This window comes from Poecilia reticulata, chromosome 22 (genome assembly GCF_904066995.2).
Source record: "Poecilia reticulata chromosome 22, P_reticulata-male-v2, whole genome shotgun sequence".
Taxonomy (NCBI): Eukaryota; Metazoa; Chordata; class Actinopteri; order Cyprinodontiformes; family Poeciliidae; genus Poecilia; species Poecilia reticulata.
In genome coordinates, this window is record NC_088851.1 from 22,588,087 (window position 1) to 22,602,845 (window position 14,759).

At 39.1% G+C, this 14,759-nt stretch overlaps 1 protein-coding gene and 1 long non-coding RNA gene across 2 annotated transcripts; one reads left to right on the forward strand and one right to left on the reverse strand.

Moving 5' to 3' along the window:
• Positions 1 to 3,767: 3,767 nt before the first annotated feature.
• LOC103458904 (homeobox protein six1b) lies at positions 3,768 to 6,102 on the reverse strand. Its single transcript, XM_008400035.3, has 2 exons — positions 5,254 to 6,102; positions 3,768 to 4,455 (listed from the first exon to the last, which is right to left on the reverse strand). The coding sequence occupies exons 1-2, from the start codon at positions 5,811 to 5,813 to the stop codon at positions 4,161 to 4,163; spliced, it is 855 nt and encodes a 284-aa protein (XP_008398257.1). The 5' UTR covers positions 5,814 to 6,102; the 3' UTR covers positions 3,768 to 4,160.
• A 6,214-nt stretch (positions 6,103 to 12,316) lies between these two features.
• On the forward strand, positions 12,317 to 14,687 carry LOC103458903 (uncharacterized). Its single transcript, XR_532640.2, has 2 exons — positions 12,317 to 12,678; positions 14,255 to 14,687. It is a non-coding gene; the product is annotated as an uncharacterized LOC103458903 (long non-coding RNA).
• Positions 14,688 to 14,759: the final 72 nt, after the last annotated feature.

Genomic DNA, 14,759 nt, shown 5'->3' on the forward strand with positions numbered 1-14,759 from the left:
AGCGATACAAAACATGTTCATTACATTTTTTTTACACTAGATTATTCCTAGATAATGATATTTTAGTCAGAATGATCTGTTTTAGGGCCTCCTGTCACTTTAAATCCAAATAATCCGCTGCTTGCCACACTCCCCACGTAAAAATGGCTGCAATCAGATTCAAAATTGTACAACTGTATGACTTTGAAAAGCAGAAGTAGAGCCTCCTGCACAACCAGCAAGAATCCAGCAAGTGGTTTCTTAATGGCAAGTTAGGAACAAAACGCTCACTACAAAAACATTGAGTTTTTCATTTTGGTCCACTCTTTAGTGCAAATATCTTAGTGCACTCAAAAAACTGACTTTCAGCAAGACACGAGGTTTTGTTTTAAGTCAGTAATTTTTTAATACCTATGAAAACGTGAACTAATCTCCACTGGCAGATTATTTCACTTATAACACGACCCTTCATACAAAGACATTTTCACTAAAAACTTGACTAAAAATACATGATATGATTTGGTGTTTTTGTCAGGGTGGGAGGAGTTTTTTTTGTTATTCAGAATGTCAAAAAAAAAAACAGCAACTTTGTGGAAAATATTACAGAATAAATTACCTTAAGATGAATTATTGACTTAAAACAAGCTCCTTTATCTTGCTCAAAAGTTTATCTTACATTAGTTTTGTCTTATTTCAAATGTACTAAGATATTTGCACTGGAAAATGGACCAAAAATACTTTGTAAGATTTTGTGTTTTTAAGGTGAACCAACAACAAAAACACTTGTCTTTTTCAGCAGCCATTGTAAAAACCAGCTGACTCAATGTGTTGGAGTTCTGTTTTGGTTGCTAAGCAACGGGGCTGGGCTTCTGGGGTGGCTAGGCAATCAGGAGGTTTTTGATACGGCTCATTTTCAGACACCAAAAAAAAAAAAGAACTTATTGCCAAAAAAAAATGTCTAGATGTTTTTTTTTTTTTTTTAAGCTCTTGGGTTGTTTTTAAAAGCAGTAGAAAACTAAATGGAAGGACAAAAACGTTCAAAATGTAAATTTCCATGCAGGCAAGCAGTTCAACCTAAAGAAAAAACAAAAATCTCCTCAGCTTTGCAGTTTTCTGGATGCTCCCGAGGAAACACTGACCGGAGCGGAGGTGGACGGCGCAGGCCACTCTCCGTGTTTATTTGCACACGTCAGGGCCCTTCCTGCTGCTGATTTAGAGCCACTGCCACTTACGCCGAAATACCCTGCTGATGACTCGCCGTCTGTTTGCCATCAGCAGCTGTTGTCGCCGGCTCTGGCCGGCTTCAGGGTGACGCGAAGCTCCAGCTTTGGTCTTCTTCCACTTGCACTTGTTGCTCGTCTGAAGAGACAAAAACGACAAAGTGGAGCGGAGACGGCAGAGAGATGCTGATGCGGAAGCAGAGGATCTGAGCTTGATTAAAAGAGTTTCCATGAGAGATTGATTTCAGTCTCCTGGACTTCCTGGAGGAGACGCTGCCTGTCGTCCAGCACCAGAGTTGGGAGTTTAATCCTCACAGCGTCTGGAAATCTGCCGGCCATGTTTTCATTACATTACGAGGAGTCATGATTCTTCATGATCACCTGGCTTTTAATTTATCCAAACCGGAAGAAACATGCAGCACTTCTGCATCAGAAGGAATAATTTATACATGGAATCTCATACATCTTAACCAGGATTCTCTAGTAAGAGATTTTTAATCTCAGTGGGATTTTAGTGGTGAAATAAAGGTTAATAATAATATCTATCATTATCCACGTTGCATTACATTACAGATCAATGCCTTTCTTACAGAAACAACCTCAGTTTTATGTACTTACTACATTTACTCAGAACATAGCTGAAAAAATAACAGCAGAAATAAATGATTTAGTTGCTATTGCTGAGAATATTTGCAAGAATAAAAAATTATGTCCAAAATTAAGAAAAGAAAATCAGTTCCATGCAGCTGTTAGACAGAAAAGCTTGAAAATGCAAACAAAAGCAAAAAAATCCAAACATTTAAAATTAAAATGCATCCTAATAAGTGTTATTTAAAAATATATATATAATCATGCTTATTTTTGTTGGAGTGAATGTCAGTGAATTATAAAATTAGATTTTCCTCCCAAACGTTTGAGCTGTCCTGTTTCCCTATCGGTTGAATCCAGCAGCGAGAAATTGCTCAACTCATTAAACTTCATTTAATGCTTTTAATTTTATATTTCAGGCTTTCTTTGACAATATATTCATCCTAAATGCACTAAAGAGCGTTGACGCAAATCCTTCCCCCCAGCAGAGTTAAAACTCTAAAACAGTAACTTCTCCCTACAAACGGCGTAAATATTTACATCAATCTACGACTTTACTGTTGCACAGTTTTTATTGTCACTAATTATAAAGATTCTGTCATTTAAAGCTCAAATAAACATCAACATTTATTTTTTATTTTTTTACATTCTTTTAAATTAACCAACTCAGTTGCAAATTCCTCTGGACTGTTTTTATAACTATTCATGTTGAAGTTTTGTCCTTACTGTACAGTATTTCTATTTATAATGTTTTTCTTACTGTTTTTGTGAGTCTATTTGCTTTGGATGTCACTTTGATCCTTCAGTAAAGGATATTTCTATTCTTCTATTTGCATTTTTGTTTTGGCTTAGTGTCAAGATTATTTGTAATTTATGTAAAAATCAACAGATTTTGCTCTTTAAATTGAAATTTGTAGAGTAAATTATGGTCGAAAACACGCTAAATGTGGGTTTAACCAAAAAATTCACTAAATTATATAAAATAAAAAATTCTGCATGTCAAATATTAAGTATTTCTTTTCCCTCACCGTCCTCCTTGTGACGTAAGTGTTTGTTTTGTATGGTGCATCTGTTTTGCAATATTTTACATGAAAACAATCCGAGTTTAAAACCATCTAATCTGAGTTTGTGCTGCTGCATCTGTAACGTTTCAGCATCATAGGAGATTACATTTACACTTACAGAAAGATGCTGAAATCAACGACTTCCTGAGGCCGCAGTGAAGCAAAAATGTTGTTTCTGCAGGAGCAGCGACAGCAGCAGAGGAAAAGCCTGGAAGAGAGTGAGGCCTCTGGGATGCAGAAAACAGCCCGAGGCCCCCTCCGCTGCAGCGCTGCAGCCCCTCTGCATGCAATCTTTGCAATCAGGCAGTGAGGCAGTGAGGCAGGCAGCGACTGTTTCAGATTATGCTCAGGAAATCCTCGGTGCTCTCTGCTCAAAACAATTTACCCTGACATGAGCAGGGAGGAGAGCAGGCTTTGGGGCGGGGGGCTGCAGAGCTGGAAGTATTATTATTATTATTATTATTATTTATTATTATGTTTTATTTGCTTGTATGTTCCTGTAAAGTGTCTGAGGAGCGGAGTGGCTCTTTCCCATGGCCCCGGAACCGATAGAATAAACTGAGAGAGGAAAGGAAAACATGGCAACAAAAAGCCAATGATCCGCAGAGGAAAAGGACGAGAGACGACAGAAAAAGACCCTCCTGCAGCCAAACATGCGCTATGAAGCAGGCTGGGTATTCAATTAATAAAAGAAACGAGCTGGTTCCTGTGTACACAGCCACAGGCAGCTGCTGATGTTGACTCCCTTTTGTGTCAATCTGAATCCACGTCCTTCATAATTTATTGATTAAATAGCAAATAAACTCTGTGCAGAAAAAATAATTCAAAATTTTCCTGAATTCTTTTTTTAAAATACTGTTTTGTTTTTTTAATCTTTCTTAATCCAAACTAAATGCACAAATAACACGGAGACAAATGCATTAATTTTGTTTTATTGGAAACTAATTACCATGGCTCTAATGAAAACGTTTCCTCCTAGTTTCCATCGCAAGAGGTTGCTATAATTGTTTTTGTTGTTTTAACAAAATATCATAAATTAAGCAGGTGGTTGATCCTGTTAAGTGTTTCATGAGTTAAGAGGGAGTTTTCAGGAAAAACAAAAAATAAAGCATCCATTCAGCGGATGAAGAATAAGCGCATTAAGGAGTTTTGCTCTAACCAAAATTTAACGACAGACAGTCAGTCTATATTATAAGGTAGGCTACTATAGTGTTATTTTTTCATACATGTCTTCAATCTGATCCACGCGTCAGTTCTTTCTCTTCGGTTGTTTTGGTTTTTCCGGGGGGGTTTTTTCATGGCGGGCTCTTTAAGAGCCCAAATCCACAAGACTGGAGGTTAGAGGTCCCAACAAGGAGTCCTGCAGCTGGTGCGGGTGTCCGTGCATGCCGTGCACCGGCTGTGGGGCCCCCAGCCCGGACATGGGGTAAGCGGAGGCCCCGGGGTGGCTCATGTTGCCCTGGAGCAAAAGCGCAGAGTTCTGGTCGGGGCTCTGGGGCGGAGAAAACTCGTCCTCCGAGCTGGACATGAGAGACTTTCCTCCGTCCAGAGGGGACAGCTGGTTCTGTTTGTTGCCGCCTGCGTTGCTGTTCTCGCTGTTCTCCCTGGAAATGACCAACAAACAAAACAAAACAAAAGGGCAGAAAAATGTTAAATTATGTGAAAAGAAAGAATTTTTTACTATTTAATGTTCAACAAATCTTTCTCTAAAAAAATAAAATAAAAATCCACTATGATTCTGATTACTAATCCACGTCAAAAACATTTTTTTATTATTCCAATTATTATTATTTCATTTGGCAAATTGATCATTTTGTTGTTTCGTCCCTATTCGATTAATCGCAGGAGCTGTTCAGTATATGAAGTGGTACACAAATAATAAAAATAAACAAAAAACCTTTTTCACATAAAAAAGTAATATTTCTAAAGTCACTTTAGACCTAAACAAACATCTGAAGAGACTCAGCTGACATAAAGATAATATTTACTCAGCTTCATTCCCACAATCACATGACCTGTCCTGTTTTTAATTAATCTGAAATAAAAATGTTTTAACAAATTAAAATGATGAGCAATACTTCACAAACTCTCTTATAATAAGCACCATTTCACCTCTTTTCATTGTGTTTTGTCCTTTATGTTGATGCTAAGTCAGAATAACGTTCAGACACTGAACGCAGAAGTTACTTTTGAAAAAACATTGAAACATTTCTATGAAATCTGAGGTGTTTCCTGTATAAATCCGGTAATAAGAGGTGCTGTCTTCAAAATGCTATCAGAAGAAAACCGTATAAGATTTAATCTTCCATGTTTAAGCGCTTTTAACTGCAGCATGAACTTGTTTTTTTTAGCTGTTTTTGAAATGTGAGAGCAGTTTTGTGCTCCGTGGCAGCTGAACGCACCTCTCCTTGGCCTCGGCGGCTCTGTCCCTCTGCCGTCTGTTTTTGAACCAGTTGCTGACCTGCGTGGTGGTCAGTCCCGTGGCCTCTGCCAGCTCCCTCTTTTCCCGCGGGGACGGGTACGGGTTGTGCGTGTACCACTCCCGCAGGACTCCCCTGGACTTCTCCTTGAAGCAGTAGCTGGTCTCCTCGCCGTCCCAGATCGTGCGCGGCAGCGGGAATTTCCTCCGGACCCGGTACTTCCCCACGGCTCCGAGCGGCCGGCCGCGCAGCTTCTCCGCCTCCACGTAGTGCGCCTTGAGCCAGAGCTGCTGCAGCTTCGGGTGGTTGTGCGGGGAGAACTGGTGGCTCTCCAGGATTTTGTAAAGCTCTCTAAAGTTCCCGCGGTGAAACGCCACCACCGCCTTGGCTTTCAGGACGCTCTCGTTCTTGTGGAGGTGATCGCAGGCGGGCAGAGACCACAGGAAGCGGCCGAGCCTCTCCAGGTTCCCTCCTTGCTGCAGCACCTCGCAGACGCAGGCCACTTGCTCCTGCGTAAACCCGAAGGACGGTAATATCGACATGATAAGCTCCTCCACCGAAAATCCCTGCAATCCAAAGCGATTTCAGATCGTCCCGAAGCTTCTTAAATCCACCGCAGTCCCGTCCACGCTGCGCAGATCTGTGCGGGCAATCCGCTCCTCCGCAACCCCTGATGCGCGCAGCAGATTGGGATGTTGATTGTTGGGACAATTTGTTCCTGTTGGAGATATGTCAGACTTAAAGGGAGCCTGTGCGTCTTGATGATTGGCTCTCCCTCTGCCCTGCACCCTGTACAGCAGAGCAGGACTGAGTTTGCAGCTCCGTTTCCTCCCCAGAGGCAGTGCGTCAGGGGCTGAAATAGGAGCGCAGCCCACCTCCCGCCCCCACAGTCCCTCTGCCGCTGCAGCTGAGGGAGCAGAGCGGCACCTAAACACAAATCAATTATTACACAGCTCTTAAAAACACACTCTAGATTATAACTTCTGAAAAATAATGATGCATGCCACGGAGGTGAGTGAAAAACTCCCCTCAACACAGACCATGAAAGGATCTGTGACGTCTACAGCTATAAATAGGATACAAACGAAGAAATAATCGATTATATTAATGTTGAATACACGATGTGATGGAGATGAACAACTTAAGAGAACTGACTTCTTCCAGAACTTGTAGCTTTGACCCGTTTACTGCTTAATGTGGCCCAAACTAAACTAAAGCAAATTGAGCATTTTGTTGTGTCCTCCCTATTCGATTAATCGCAAGAGCTGTTTATTTTATGAGGTGGTATAACTTAATAAGTTCCTATGATAGGTGGGTCCATTACGCGCTTATTTATGAGCAACCTATACAACCTGCCAAAGGAGTTATGGGCCATAGACCACCAGAAGGAAATCAGCCACTTAAAGTGAGAGTGTGCGCATGTGTGAGTCTGAGAGGCTGGTATAAAACACCACATGTTTCAAAACTGCAAGATTTGGCAAAAGAATTGGGTAAGTATCTTCATTTGGGAAAATCCAAGATGCGTTTATGTCAGGAAATTAAACAAAGAGTGAGATGTGAAGCGTTGATGTGATTTTCCTAATGCGTGTAAAACTGAAGAAAGAGAGAAATAAATAAATTTCTGCGTCACCGCATGACTTTTCCCCCTTCGCCTGCTGTGCGCATTTATATTTCAGAGATTAGACGGGCACCACACTGGCTCCAGTGTTTTCTGTGGGCTGAAACACTAAACCAATCCATTAGTAAATGAGTTCTGAGCCACACTGGTTCTTGGTGGTGCAGTTGTTGGTTTGAGCCTCACGGATCACGTTTCTTTATCTGCACCAAAAGTCTGAAACAGAACCCCCCTTCAGCACTCATGCCGCATAACTGTGCGCTTTATTGAGGGTTTTTATTTATGTATCCTTCTCCAAAATATTTAAAAACTCATTTTTATAGAAGAGGTTAAAGCAATTTTCAGGTATGAACGAGTTAAAAGACGTTTAAAGGGTAACCTTGTGCTTGTTAATTATTCTAACAATTTATAAAGAAATCATATATATATATATGTAAATAAACATTTGAATGAAGAAAGCTGACAAACATAACCAGAATTAATTATTTTTAGTTTACAATAAGGCTCCATCTATAGGTGGCTGATAATAAATGTTATCAATTAATCTATATAAACACTTCATAAATCATTAGTAAGTGTTTATTATGCATTAAGTAAGGGTGAGAAGGAGATTATATCCTAAAATTTACATTTACAAATGCTTATTGTGCTTAAAAGTTCTGAAATGTTTAGTATTACACTAAAGAGAAACCGCAGGTTTTGTCTCCTCCTCACCATTAATTAATCAATTAAGTCGATTAAACAAGTGTATTTGTGCAGCACATTTCAGCAGTTCAATGTGCTTTACGTCATAAACACACAAAATAAAAATGAATTAAAACAACACACAGTGAGAAACTTTACATTTTAACCACCGCCGACATCAAAATCATCAATAGACGTTCAATATATTGGTCAATGCTCCATTTATTAATGCATAATAAACTGTTATTAATGATTTATAATTTAATTTAATACAAATATCTATGAAATATTTATTAGCCATCTTACTGTAAAGTGATAATGGATTCACAATTTTATACATTTATATATTAATATGTTTTATTCTTAAAAGGAATTTTATTCCTTTTAAGAAATATTTTTTATATATAAAATTTTGTTTCAATTAGGGGATTTTTTTTTTCTTTTTTCTTTTTTGTTGCGTGCATAAAACTAGGTGTGAAATGCGTGTGTTTGCTCGGGACACGTTGCGTGGACTGCAGTGGGCTCCGGCTGCGTCTCGGCTGTGTAAAACCTCAGTGCTTCAGTAAATGAGCTGTCTGATGAGCGCCTCTCGGGTTTCTCTAATATCTCTACCACATTGCGCCGCGCCTCCTCCTTTAACCCCCGCAGCCCGGGGGGCCAGATTATTTCAAGATGTGGACTCTCCGCCTCCTCCACTGCGGCGGCCAGCGCTGCTTCTCACAACCCGGACACGTAAAGCAATCCCGGGGCAGTCGATCACTCGGAACTGCTCTCAGAAAGAGGCTTACATGCAGAAAGGATTCATTTCTCCCCCTCTCTTCTCTCTCTGGACTCTTTATTAACTTTTAAAAAACGGACACAATGGCAGCTTTTGTGCTGCTGAAATCTTAGATGTTCAGATTTTAGGGAGTCAGAACATTTTCATCATGAAAAAAGAGTAAATCAGCCATTTATCCTAAAGTGGTTTTCACAGATTTAAGATGGGCAGGAAATGAAGAGTTTACAGAAATTACAGCGATAGTCACATTATTTTCTTTCTTTTGCAATTAAATAAAAAAGGAGACGATGAAAGATCAATTTAAAAACAAGGAAATCAGCTCTTAAAAATGTCACCCTGAAAAAAAAAACACAACGTATTTTCTTTCTTTTTCTTATTTTTTATGAATGAGCACAGCTCTAATGAATTATATCTGATAGCGGATAGCTTTAGACTCGAAACAAACATCCGTCCTCAAGTTTTTCTTAACCATTAAACGTCTTCTCTCATTTATTTCCCTAAATAAAATAAAAACTGCACATCATTTTTGCTATTTCTAAGAAAAATAATTAGAAATGTTGAAGTGGAGACATCCAGAGAAGAGGGAAAAGTGCAGCTCTTTCCATCAAAACAAAACACAACTGTTGACATGAGTGAGTTAAATGAAATTGGAGCTGCAATTATCAGCTTAACAGAGTTTCCTGTCATGTTGGAAAATTAGACCTGGTACAAGTGCGCTGGGGTTAGAGCCCCCCTTCCTGCACCATCAAAATCATTACGCATTTCCTCAGAGGGCCCACCTCCACAAATATGCAATTAAGAGGCGGCTTTTACAGAGCTCTGCCTCGGTAAACACACCCCGGGTGTGCAGATGAGGACATTTGTTTTAAAGAGGCTCCGTTTTCTGGCTGCAGGACTGATAAATAAACAAACGAGGCAGGCGGACAAACACAAACAAACAAAATGAAGGATTTAAACGCGGCTGGGATGAGATGTGGGTGCTGGCAGGGAGGGGGCGCTGTGCAGTCACACAGTCGTTCTCCGGGGTTGTTGGCGTTTCAGGAGTCGTGCGGCAGCTGTGATCCTCTCTGGTCATCCGGGCTCCTGCTCCTGTTACAGCCTGCTGGTTTCTCTTTGGGAAACACCTCTGACGGCCCTGATGCTGCCTCACAGCTGCTGCCTCCTCCTCCACACATGCACGCTTAAAACTGTCCGCATGAGTTATGCTTTCTGCCCCATGCCATCCAGGACAAATCGGTGAATCATGCGCTGGTTGCATGCTTGCAGCTGAGTGACGGGCGACAGCAGATAGTTGCTTGAGTCAGGAAACCTCCCAACTGCTGTCCGATAGTTAGAGGTGACCTATTGAGAACAGTTTAGGATCCACACAAAACATGTCTGTTACGTTTTTTTATTTTTTACACAACATAATTCATTCACTGCAAAAACACAAAATCTAACCAAATGTCTTTGGTTGGATTTTTAGTGAAAATATCTTTGTACATTAAAATGAGACAAAACTAACTCAAAAGTAACTTTTTAACCAAATGTAGAAGCTTGTTGTAAGTAAATAATTCCTTATTACTTCCTCTGGTAGATTATTTCACTTATAAAAATACATTTGCACATCTTATGTCAAATTATCTACCAGAGGCACTACAACTTTTTCATCAATATTAAGGAATTATTGATTTAAAACAAGCTCAAATGTATTGCTAAAGGGTCACTTGTAAGTTAGTTTAGTCATATTTTACGTATACTAAGATATTTGTGGTAGAAATTAGAACAAAAATAGGCAAGATTTTGTGTTTATGCAGTTGTTTTATTGCCTCTTGTCACTTTAAATCCAAATAAACTGCTTCTGGCCACGCCCCCCTACTCCATGTTTACACTGGCACAAAATGGCTGCTAACAGATGCGCAATTATGCAACCGTGCATCTTAGAAAAGCAGGCTTAGAGCCTCCTGCACAACCAACAACAATGTAACAAATGGTTACATTGAATGGTAAATGAACAAAGAAGCGCTTGTCTTTTCCAGCAGCCATTGTACAACGCATATAACGGTTGACTGAATGTGCAAGAGCCCAGCTTGGGTTGCTAGGTAACTAACTCTAGCAACCCCTAGAGTTCTGGGGTTGCTAGGTAACTGTGCATTAACCATAGATTGTGACTCAACAATCTATTTTTTTTTTAATGGCTCGTTTTCCAGACACCAAAAACAAACAAACAAAAAGAAAATTACTTACTGCCGAAAAAACAGCTGGATGTCTTTTTTTGTAAACCCTTGTGTTGTTTTTATAAGCAGTAGAAATCAAAATGGAAGTATAAAAACATATAAAATGTGTATTATGTGCAGTGGTGGGAAGTAACGAAGTACAGTACTTCGTTACTGCACTTAAGTACAATTTTTGTGTATCTGTACTTTACTTAAGTAGATTTAATAATAGGTACTTTCTACTTTTACTCCACTACATATTACAGTAAGTATCTGTACTTTCTACTTCACTACATTTCTACAAAACTGTCGCGTTACTCATTACATCCAAGTCGCGTTGCGCTTTTTTTCTGTTAAAATGTTAAGTTCAGGGATTTAAGGTGGCGCCGTAAAATCCAAGCAATAACGTGACTTAGTGTCTGTTGTCACCCATCGGCTCCACCTTTACTCGCACGCGGAACTCCAGACATGCGCAATGGTTTCCTCTGAGCGGGAGAAGATGTCTGTCTAATCGTCAGTAATATAATAGCCCTGAATAAATCATATAAATCTTATAAATCATAAGATATGGCGACATGTAAAATCAGCAGTGCTTCGCTTTCACAGACGGTGGGGACTTTGTCCAACTTTTAGCGTCACTTTGAAGGAAAGCTTAAAGAAAGGTAAGCTCCGTGGACGTGATGCTAGCAAAGCTAGCTGTACAGAGACACATGTTGCATCTGCGATGAAAAAAAGTTTGTCATTTATGCACTGAATTATTGTGTGGAGGTGTTGACTGAGGTGTCGCATTTATGGGACAACGCTGTGACCAAAGTCTGCATTGATATGACATTCAGGAAAGATCCGATTCTTCTGGACGGATCTTTACTGATAAAATTTATTTCAGCTCTAAGTATTTAATATAGTTTTCTTTTTTATGGGAATGTGGATCTTTCAGATCAATTTGAGAAGCAATTTTGATAGGTAAACTTAATTTTTTTGTGTCCCGTAGCTGGTCTTGGGTAGGTGGTCTTGACTACAACACTGCTACTGGATCCTTGGTTGCCTGTCCTCTCCCACCCACCTTCTTTCCATCCCCTTTCTATTGGATTTCTTTCAAAATAAAAGCCACTAGTGGCAAAAAAAGTGAAGTTCATGTTATGTTAGGACAGGAGACAAGATGTTTCCATCCCTGAAATTATGATGCATAGAATCACATATCTCAGTCTAAACTATGTTACAGAGTAAACACAATAAAAACATGCTTTATCTGTGGCATTGTTCATTAAAATGGCACATTTCTAATGTATTAAAATTAAATACGATCGGTACACTTAATGATATTAGCGATTAGGTAATCCATTGAGCAAGTACTTTTACTTTTAATACTTAAGTATTTTTAAAAGTCAGTACTTTTTAACTTTTACTTAAGTACAAATGTTAATGTGGTAGTTTTACTTTTACTTGAGTACATTTTTGTCTGTGTATTTGTACTTTTACTTAAGTACATTTTTTGAGTACTTTCTCCACCACTGATTATGTGTAATACTTTCCCTCTAAAACAACATATCTGATTCCGCCGCTGAGTATCGGAGCAAACAGACGATGTTTCTGGCAGAACCAGGTTGGTTAAAAGTGGTGGGTCTGCAGCCGGCTGGTACCCGCTGACCCCTTGCCCTCTCATTAGTGGGACGTAGAGTGGTGGAGTACCTTGCTCCCCAGGTCATGTTACATGCGGCTTGCAGTCTGCTGCGCCGCATTAAATGTCAGCTTTGAAACCATCTGAAAGATCAGGGGTCAGTGTTTTTAATAAGGCCAAAGTTCTGGGAGGAGCTCCCTCTCTTTTACAGCTCAGGTTTTATGTTTGTCGATTTAAATTGTGGACAAAATGACCCACTGATTCAAAGATATAGGATTATCCCGGTTTTTCTGGTTTCCATCTTTGTTCTGCTGAACACAAAAGGTTGAATTTGGAGTTTTTCCTCTGGCCTCCTCCCCGTGAGAGCCGCAGACTGCGGAGCCTCTGCTGCAAATGGGATATTGTTCTGGGCTCCAACAAAGCTGTTTTCACCCTCTTCAATATTACAGGAGGAGTCACCCGATACCCAACAATCAGCTAATCCACTGCCCATGGCGACGAGGTCACCTGTGCACAGGTAACTTTATCCTGGGTGCCTGCCTCTCCCTCCCTGCTTCCCGCTATAGTCGCTGCCATTTCCCCCTCCCTCATTCGCCGAACCTCAACGGTGAGCACAAACAAGCAGCCTCTGTTTATTTAGGTCAGCCGTTGGATCTTATCCCACAGATCCACAGAGAAAAACATTTTAAAAAATGACATTCATGCCTCCATCTTGTCTCTCCGCCCAGGTCACACTGACAATAAATTAGTAGACTTGAAATGAGACAAAACTACATTAAAGTAACTTTTCAGTGAGAAATAGGAGCTAGTTTTAAGTAAGTAATTCTTTAAAATTGATAAAAGAAAGTACAAGTTCCACTGCAAATTTAAACAAATCCCAGTGAGGGTTAATGTTAAAAAAATCATCCAGAAAGTGGTTTTACCACGGGGCGCACCGCAGGGCTGTGTACTTGGACCACTTTGTTTTCACTCTATCTCCTGACACTGAGGCACATCCTTTAAAAATATTATTTAACTCATAAGAAGACATTTTTCCATGTTATAAATAAAATAATCAAACAGTGGAAATAGTGCTTTTTTGTCATTATTATATCTTGCTGGATATAATAATGATCCAGCAAGATCATTATTATGATCTTAAGATCATTATTATGATCTTGCTGGATCATAATAATGATCCAGCAAGTTACTTTTACATTTGTAAAAGTAACATTTGTTACTTTTACAAATGTTGTTACTTTTAACATTTGTAAAAGTAACAAATGTTACTTTTACAAATGTTTTTTTTGTCTTCTCCTTCAGAAATTCACTGCAAAAACACAAAACCTTACCAAGTATTTTCATTCTACTTTCTCGTACCAATATTTCAGTAAACTTGAAATGAGACAAAACTAACTTAAAGGAAACTGTTTAGGAAGATAAAGGAGCTTGTTTTAAGTAAATAATTCCTTAATATTGACGAAAAGTTTATTTTATAACATGGAAAAAAAGTCTTGCTATAAGTGAAATAATCTGATAATTGAACCAATAATTTTTCATTTATATTAAGGAATTATTGACTTAAAACAAACTCCTATTTCTTGCTGAAAAGTTACTTGGAAGTTAAGATATTTGCACTAGAAGCTAAACTAAAACTACTCGGTCAGATTTTGTGTTTTTGCAGTGTGGGAGGAGTTTTGTTTGTATTGTTCAGAAAGACAAAAAACAAAAACCAGCACCCAATGTACAAGACATTACTGAATAAATTATTTTAAAAGTAATTATTTATTCTAAACAAGCTCCCGTATCTTACTTGTATGTTAGTTTTGTCTCATTTCAAGTGTAGAGAGATATTTACACTAGAAATATTTGGTAAGATTTTGTGTTTTTGCAGTGTGGACACTTATTGAAACAGGAAATTTACAGTAAATTCCCCCAAATTTGCAGGAAGAGCTGAGTGAGTGACAGCAGCTCACATGTCGAGGCGGTGGGGTTTGGCCTTCGTTTCAGGGGAAAAGCTTTTGGTTTGGCCTGAGCTGAGGGAAGTTTTTGGACCCCCCACCCAAATGGAGCTTTACTTCTGGAAATCTCATTGCTGTTTATTTGAATTACAGAGGCTGAGATGAGAAAAGGAGGCCTAATGAAGTCCAGGTTGTGGAGCATGTGTAAACCATCACCACAGGTCTGCAGAAAGCTGCAGAAGGCTTGCTGGATTACTGCATGCGTCCCCCCTCGCCGTCCTTTCAATCTGGCAACGCTGGACTTTTAAATATCGGGAGGACATGTGCTTTCTGTTGTAAACTCACATTCCTTACAGGCTTACTGTGTCGCTAAAATCTCCATGATCCCATATTGTTATCAGTCATCGTAAAATCACATCAGGAATAAAACTGCCTTCTTCTTTGTCTTTTTTTTTTTTTTTTTTTTTACGTTTTTATAAATATAAACTTTTATTGCAGTACGTAGATTTAGAAAAATACATTCACATAATTTCAGATAACAAACATATAATTCAAGCTAAGATTAAAAAAAAAAACAACAACAAAAGACTTTTTGCTCATAATTTTTGGTTTATACCATTAAAGCACTGAGGATACTTTCACTGAAAGGTCCGCTCAG

Coding starts and splice junctions, on each gene's coding strand:
- LOC103458904 (XM_008400035.3), bottom strand. CDS start 5,813: ATGTCGATATTACCGTCCTTCGGGTTTACGCAGGAGCAAGTGGCCTGC. Junction 4,456..5,253: donor GCCGCCGAGGCCAAGGAGAG/GTGCGTTCAGCT, acceptor GGTCATTTCCAG/GGAGAACAGCGAGAACAGCA.